The sequence below is a fragment of the Crocuta crocuta genome, unplaced genomic scaffold (genome assembly GCF_008692635.1).
Source record: "Crocuta crocuta isolate KB4526 unplaced genomic scaffold, BGI_CrCroc_1.0 scaffold127, whole genome shotgun sequence".
Lineage (NCBI taxonomy): Eukaryota > Metazoa > Chordata > Mammalia > Carnivora > Hyaenidae > Crocuta > Crocuta crocuta.
The window spans coordinates 11,221,837-11,229,733 of NW_027532008.1; the positions used below are offsets into that span (position 1 = coordinate 11,221,837).

A 7,897-nucleotide genomic window follows, 5' to 3' on the forward strand; every position below is an offset into this window, starting at 1 on the left:
GAGTCCGCGGGTTTCTGCCTGGCCCCGCCCTTCGCCAAACTCCGCCCACTCCCCCGCCCCTTCTATTACATTATCCCCACCCGTGTCCTCTGTGCTCTCGAGGGCCAGCCTATTCAGGCTGACCAAGCCATGTTTTCTGTCCTCTGCAGCAGGACGCTGTCCCCAGAGCCCAGAACCCGGGGCGAATGAGGAGGGGACTTCCAAAAACCTAGGTTCCCCAGATACTTCCTTCCATCTGGGGTCCTCCGCTTCTGGCTGGGGGTCTCGGCAGTACCTTGGCCAGCAACCCCAAGGTTGGCCTGGGAGATCTCCGAAGACCGCTGGTCCTGTACTGCCTTCCTCTCCCTGTCCTCATCCCCTGATCGATGTGCAAAGCTGGCAATAAACCTCTCTCTGCCCCCTAGCGTGGCCCCCCTCCGTGGACACCTGGTTCCCGCACACACTGTGTAGTGTGTCTTCATTATGTCAGGATGCTCTGGAGGCCAAGGGAGTGGAGGGACCCTAATCATTCAGTATTGAATGGTCACAGTTGGTGGGGGAGAGTTCGTTGGGATCTGGGCCCAAGATACCTGCCCCATATGCTCACAGAGGCCCGCAGTGTATGAATAATAGTAAAAGGGTTTAGTAGGGAGAGCTGATACACCTCCCGAGAGATGTTTACACACTTCTCACCAGACCCTCCCCCAAGCCTGGTGATGCAGTCCTGGGTTAAGAACACAGAGTGGTGGTTGAGTCAGAGACCTGGGTTTGAATATTAGTTCTGACACCTATTGGCTGCAAGTGATTTCGTCCCTTGAACCTCAGTTTCATATCTGTAAAATAGAGAGTTCACAGAGCCAACGAGAGATTTAATACAATATCTCCCCTGATGCAACCTATATAAGCCTCCTGTCCTCATCTGATAGTGTGGGAGCAGTAACCGTATCGACCTCATAGGGTCGTGGCAGACATGTCTGGGAGCGTCTGTGCTTTATCTTGATTTATTTTGTGCCTGTGTTAGCAAGATATGTCCTATGTATCAGAAAAACCCGAGAGAGTTATTTTTTGGGGTATGGAAATGCTAAAAACATTTTCCCATATACAGTAACAATAATTGCTTCTTCACTTTCTGTCGTTTTGGCTTAGGGAGATTTCATAGGAACGCTCTACTTTTGGAGAGTGAGGGGAAACCTGTAAATAGGTGTGAAGTGCTCAGAATAGTGCCTGGCACATAGTGTACAGTAAGTCATTAGCAACACGAGTATTGATGTTTGTGTACATATTCATATTACTACTAAGTGCCTGGCAATTACCGAGTGCTTAAATAAATGGTAGATAGTGTTAGGAAGAAAGCAGCTTTCCCCTTCCTGGGCTTGGGAAGATTGCATGCTTGCCTCCTTACTGGAGGCTGGTTCTACTTGGGCTACTGGTTTACTAGGGGCTCGTTGGTGTGGACTAAAGTCTGGGAAGGATTCCTGGTGGAGGAGGCCATTGGAAATGTCAAGGTGGGTCATTCTAGGCAGCGGGGGAGGATGGGTCATTCATGAGAGTAGTGATGCCAGAAGGGCCCCGCCATGATGGTCCTGGATGCATCCGTCATCAAACTTTCTCGATTTCCATCTCCCCACCATAGAGATGAGCGTTCCCATTTCAGAGATGCTGTAGGCCGCTCACAGAGGGTCAGCACACTGCCCAGTTCTCAGGGTCCCCGAGGAGTCCAAGGCTCAGGAGGTTCTCTATGAAGCCCCTCCACTCTATGAAACACGTCTCACTTTTGGGCAGCTCCAGAAGAGGGGGTGACCTGTTTCCTAGGAGGAAAAGCAGGGCAGACCCCATCTTTAGGACATCGGTCTGGGGTCCTTCAGAGCTTCTCCTGGGCATAGGACTCCCATTGTTCCAGCCCCCCTCTAGTACCCCAGACTGGCCAAACCGGTTCTGAGGAAGGGGGGCGGGGAGCAGGCACGTTGAGACAGCCGTCTGCCCGCCTGCGAGGTTCCCTCCGCCTTCGCCTCCCCCCTCCCCGCCCCACACAATACCCGGGATCTTGCTCGGCCTGGCTCGGGGGCCATGCCTACGTCGCCCCCTGAGGACGCGGCTACAACCCCAGAGCCCCCGGGTGGTCTGGAGCCCTGGACCGTGTCGGAGGCTGGACGGAGCTCCCCTGCTGAGGTAGGGCCCCACCCTGCGGCCTGCAGTCCCACCCTGCTCCCCGCCAGTCTTCCCAGAGTGAGTCCTTTGTGCTGCCTGCCTGCTCTCTGATCCTGGCTCCCAACCACTTATGGCCTCCCGGGGCTCCACAGCCTGTTTGGCCTGGATCCCCTTTCCAGCCATGACCTGCCACTTGGCTTTGTCCCTTGAGAGGCAGAGGGGCTGTGGCAGGGTCCCACCACTCTGGGCATCGGGGCAAGGGGCACCAGAGAGGGAGCAGGGAAAACCCGGGCACAGGAAGCTCTCCCTGGACCATGGTAGTATCCAGAGACCCCCTCTGCCAGCCTTGCCAAACGGGCCCATCGTCTGTGCGATGCACAGTGTCCACCGGATGGGACCCTCCCCGGCCCCTGCCGAGACACCCATAATAACACAGGTCTCCTAGAGGGAGCAGCCAGGAGGGCCCTTATGTGCTACTTTACAGATGGGGACACTGAGGCCCAGGAACAGGCTGTGACTTGCCTAAGACCACACAGTTGGTCAGTGTCAACACTGAGCTTCCCCTGTGGGTTCCAGAATGACTGTTGGCACTAAAATATCCTGTGATCCTGTCTGGGGCAGGAATGTCCTTGCTGCTCCTGGCCAGTTCTCTTCCTGAGGCTTTTTTCTCCACCCCCCTCGCCCCCCTCCCCCCCAGCAGAGATGAGCTACATACAATACGGACAGAGCTCTGCCCCTCCTTGGTCCCCAGCACTGAGGTTGAGTGGGCCGCATCTTTGGAAGGCCACAGCGCTGGTATCTCAGCCTGTGTATCCCCTGGTATCCCAGGGTCATTCCCATTGCCCTTTGGTCTGGATCGAAGTGGGGGCTGACTCACTCCTGACTTCCTCCCCCAGGGACTTAACTCCAGCCTGGTCTCTCCAGAAAGCCTTCTACTGCCTTCCCTCAGCATTCACCCCACCGTCTCCTCTAAGCCTTTATTTTTATTTATTTATTTATTTATTTTTTACAAATAGTTTATTGTCAAATTGGTTTCCATATAACACCCAGTGCTCATCCCCACAAGTGCCCTCCTCCATGCCCATCTCCCCCCTCCCCCCACATCCTCTAAGCCTTTAATACATGGGTGCTCCTGCCCCAAGTTTTCCATGTTTTTGCCCGTTTTTCCCTGTAACTCAGAAGAGTATAGTGCATGTGTACTCCCTGCCTTCCAGCGGCTTCCAGAATCCAAGTGGAGAGGATCAGCCAGAATACAAGGGAACAGAGGCACATGTGTGTTCTTGCATATGCATCCTCGCAGAAGCAAGTAGGACTTCTGTGTTGAGGACTTCAGATTCCTAGAGAGAAAGGGACCTCTCTGGTGGGAAGTGGTCTCGTGTCTCTTTCCACATGCTCCTACAAACAAGAGTGGGTCTCATCCTCCCTGCCTCACTTTCCCCATCTGCGTGATGGCCCAAGCCACCTGCCTGACTAGAGAAAGACTGATCACAAGACTCAGTAGAATGACTATCAGCTATCCCACTAGGTGCTAGGCGCTTTACACGTGCTACCATGACATCTCATATTCATATTTTAAAGTTGGCATGACAAGCGCATTTACCAGGTAAGAAAACAGACATGCGCAGATGGACAGAGGTTTAAGGTACCAAGCTAACGCTGTCCCTGTGGGGAAGGCCTAGTTAGGAGCAGCCCCGCCCCATTCCAGGCAGGGACTGAAGAGAGCAGGGGAGCGGTTGGGCGGCTGTGCAGGGTGATCCCCCACTGGGTCTTCCTCCATCCCTCTCCCCCAAGGTCACTGACACTGTCACTCTTCCTCTCAGGTCAAGGTTTTCTCCTTATCTATGTTTACTGGGTCCCTGGGTATTTTACCTGGAACAGTTTGTCTTTACTTCCTCCAGGAAGCCCTCCTGGAATGCTCAGGTCAAGTTGAGTGCTGACGGTTCCTCTGGCTGGGCTCCTGCCAACCCAGATTGTAACTGTTTTCAGTTTTAGCTCCCTCGCTGGACTGGCAACCCCGCGGGGCACACAACATTATCCATATGTCTCCCTGGGCTTCTCTGTGCTTCTCATCAGTCTTTGAGTATCTGGTCTGTGAAATTTTCAGTGTCTCTGTCTCTCTGTCTCCATCTCTGGGTCCCTGAATGTCTTGGCGTCTGTGGTTTTCTGGGTTTGAGAGTCTTGGGGTCTCCGTTCTGAGATGCTTCCTGAAGGGTCTCCGTATCTCTGCGTCTCTATCTCTGTCCCCGGGGTCTCCTTGCCCAGCCAGGCTGGGCACTGCTCCTCTGGGCTGAGGGGGCCTCTGGGGGGGGGGTCCATGCTGCCCCGCCTGCCCACAGCGAGGCCAGGCTAGGGGAGGCCCCCGCCCAGCCTGCGGCCTGCTCCCTCCCTCCCTTCTGCTTGCCTCACCACAGGGTTTGATGAATCAAACTCTTTGTCTGGGTGGGATCTCCCCCAGCCAGCTGGGCAGAGAGAGGGCTTCCCCTGCTGGAGCAGAACAACCTCAGAGCTCGGCTGGAGAGGTGAGGGGGCCGCCGGAGGGCAGCCAGAGGGCCGCGGGGGAAGGGCTGTGGGGGCCCCGATCCCTCAATCATTAGGCCTGTCCCGAGGCTCCGGCAGGCTCCTTGGCATGACTTCCTGCCCAGAGAGGACCCGGTCAGCCTGGCTGGATCTCGGGGGCCGGGAGCTGGGGCAGGGAAGGACCCTCCTCTCGCCCCAAGCTGGGGAGCCTTGGGGCCGGGCCATCTCCCTGCCCTTCTCCTGGGAGGGCCTAGTCTGATCTGGGTGGTGGCCCGACTGCCAGTCTGTGACCCTCCCAGCCAGCTTGGCAGGGTGTGGGCACCACTCAGCACTGAAGGCTGTAACTCCGGGCATGGGAGACGAGGTTGGGTAACACCAAGGCAAGGGCTTCTGGCCCTGTGTGTTTGTGTCTGTATCTTGGTGTGTGAGTGTGAATGGAACAGGAGTGAGAGAAAGCTTGAGCGGATACAAAAATATCTGATGGGTCAGTGTGTGTGTGTGTGTGTGTGTGTGTGTGTGTGTGTGTGAGAGAGAGAGAGAGAGAGAGAGAGTCTGTGTGACAATATTTAGTTGTATAAAAAGTGTTTAAATGTGCGAGCCTGTGAACTTGAAATGTCTGAGTTTATCTGAGAAAGTGTGTATGTCCATGTGCGTACTTGCAAGAAGACGTGCGTGCAAGTGCATGGAACATACATGTGTTTGTGTGACAACGTAGGTACCTGTATGTCTGATCCTATGTCAGCGAGAGCTGAAAATGTATGAGGTGGTTAAAAGCGCAGACTCAGAGGCTAGACTGCCCAGCTTTGAATCCTGCCTCCACCATATACCAAATAACCTCTGTGCCTCACTTTCCTCACCTATAAAATGGGGATGATGGGGCACCTGGGTGGCTCAGTCGGTTGAGTGTCCGACTTCGGCTCAGGTCATGATCTCGCGGTTCGTGGGTTCGAGCCCCGCGTTGGGCTCTGTGCGGACAGTCAGAACCTGGAGCCTGTTTCAGATTCTGTGTCTCCCTCTCTCTCTGACCCTCCCCTGCTCATGCTGTCTCTCTCTCTCTCAGAAATAAATAAAAGCATTAAAAAAATTAAATGGGGATGATAATAGCATCAGGTCAGGGTTGTTGTGTAAATGCAATAATGTATCTAAAGCACTCGGCCTGCCATTCAGTAAGTGTCAAGTATGAGCTTAAGTATGAGCTACTGACACGCAATCAGGTGTGTGAGCGCTGGCACAGATGTGTGCACACAGGGTTTGTCCAGGCCTCCAAGACGAAGGTGGCTTGCTGGCCAGCCCTGCTGTTGTATGTCTGCCTCTGACATGTTTTCCCCTGCAGGTCCAGGTGGGTGGCAGAGCAAAGGAGGAATGGACTGTGGGCCACCTGCCACCCTCCAGCCCCACCTGGCCGGGCCACGTGGCGCTGCCCGCCGCCCAGTAGCCGTGTGCCAACAGGAGAGTCTGTCCTTTGCAGAGTTGCCCACGCTGCAGCCCCCGAGCCCTGTGTGTCTGGATCTCTTCCCTGTCGGCCCAGAGGAGCTGCAGGCTCCTGGCAGCCGCTGGTCCCTGGGGACCCCTGCTCCTCTCCAAGGGCTGCTATGGCCACCATCCCCAGGAGTCTCAGACACCGAGATCTCCACCAGCGGGGGGATGCGGCCCAGCAGGGCTGGTAGCTGGCCGCACTGTCCTAGTGCCCAGCCCCCGGCTCTGGAGGGACCCTGGAGTCCCCAGCACCCGCAGCCACAGCGCCGGGCCAGCCACGGCTCAGAGAAGAAGTCAGCCTGTGAGTCACTCTGGGGGAGGGGGTGGTGGCCCAGTGGGGCAGATAGTGGAGAGGTTGGGTGGTTCCTTTAGGACTCTTAAGCCCCTGAGTTCTCCAAACAGGCAGGACAAGGGGTAGATTTTAGTGGTAAGGGAAGGAACTGGAGCTCAGGGAGGCCAAGTGACTTGTGGGACGTTGCACAGCAAACGAGTGGCTGCCCTGAGTGCCTCGGCCCTTTGCCCACTGCAGTCAGGCACTGGGCTCTCTCTACCCCTCTTGCTGATCCCATTTTTGGGAGGACCTGATCCTGGCAAAAACACTGGCTTTCCCTGAGACATGTCCTTCAGATGCTCAGGGCCACAGGGTAGCAGCAGGCAGGAGTGGAGAGAGCTCCCAAGAGAGGCCAGCCTGTGCTCTCACCCCACCTCCCTGTAGGGCGCAAGATGCGGGTGTACCAGCGTGAAGAGCTCCCTGGCAGCCCCGAGGCCCATGCTGTCTTCCTGGAGCCTGGCCAGGCAGCAGAGCAAGCCCTGAGCACAGAGGATCCTCGGCCGCTGGAGCTGTCCGGGCCCTCCCGCTTAGGCCTGGAGGGGCCTGAGCGGAGGCGCTTCTCCGCCTCTGAGCTGATGACCCGGCTGCACTCCTCCCTGCGCCTGGGGCGGAATTCCGCAGCCAGGGTGTTGACCCCAGGGTCAGGCGCTGGAGCAGCTCGGGAAGGTACCGGCTTCTCCCCTGGGCCCTAAGAGCAGGCCGGGAGCCAGATGCAGCACGGGCCCCGCCCACACCCGCGACTGGGTGCTGGTCGGCTGGAGTATGGCACCCCAGGTGCCCAGAACCATTCTTGGAGCCACCCACCCTCAGCTCTCGCCCTCTCCAGGGAAAGCGTCGGGAAGGGAGTCGCGCAGTGTAGAGATGAGGGTGGACGGTATGGCGATGCCAGCCCCTGTTGACCTGAGCGGGGGCCAGAGCGGCTGGCCCGAGCCCAGGTACCATCTCCTACTTCGAGCTCGGTCCGAGGAGGAGGGGTGCAGGCGAAGAAGGGCCCTGACACTGTCCCTTTCCTAGGCTGGACGCGCAGGAAGAGCTGGCTCTGGGTTCCAGGAGCGCCAGCGAGCGGCGCCAGTCACGGTTTCTCCTAAACAGTACGTGGGAGGAAGGGTGGGGGGCTGGGGGTTGGAGAGCTCGGAGGTTGGGGATCCTCCGAGAGGGAGAGAGATGACTCTCGGTGGCAAGCACAGCGCTAGCACACAGTGGGCGCGCACCAGCGTTTATGGGAAGGGGTGAGGGAGTGCGTGCACCGGTCCGCCGGGTCCCGCTACCCGAACCTTCCGAAAGGCGCGCTCAGCGAGGNGGAGGAGGGCCCGGGGGACGAGGCGGAGGGCGCGGAGGAGGGGCCCGGGCCGCCGCGCGCCAACCTCTCCCCGAGCAGCTCCTTCCGGGCGCAGCGCTCGGCGCGAGGCTCCACCTTCTCGCTGTGGCAGGACATCCCCGACGTGC

The 7,897-nt window shown here is 57.5% G+C and overlaps 1 protein-coding gene across 1 annotated transcript in view; it reads left to right on the top strand.

The window, feature by feature from the left end:
• The first annotated feature begins 6,006 nt into the window (after nucleotides 1–6,006).
• The window catches only part of ARHGEF19 (Rho guanine nucleotide exchange factor 19), a 9,473-nt gene continuing 7,582 nt past the window's right edge, over nucleotides 6,007–7,897 (top strand). Inside the window, exons 1-5 of the mRNA XM_077775577.1 lie at nucleotides 6,007–6,421; nucleotides 6,836–7,117; nucleotides 7,278–7,386; nucleotides 7,466–7,588; nucleotides 7,746–7,893. Coding sequence (XP_077631703.1) covers nucleotides 6,007–6,421; nucleotides 6,836–7,117; nucleotides 7,278–7,386; nucleotides 7,466–7,588; nucleotides 7,746–7,893 — 1,077 coding nt within the window. The remainder of the gene's footprint in view (nucleotides 6,422–6,835; nucleotides 7,118–7,277; nucleotides 7,387–7,465; nucleotides 7,589–7,745; nucleotides 7,894–7,897) is intronic.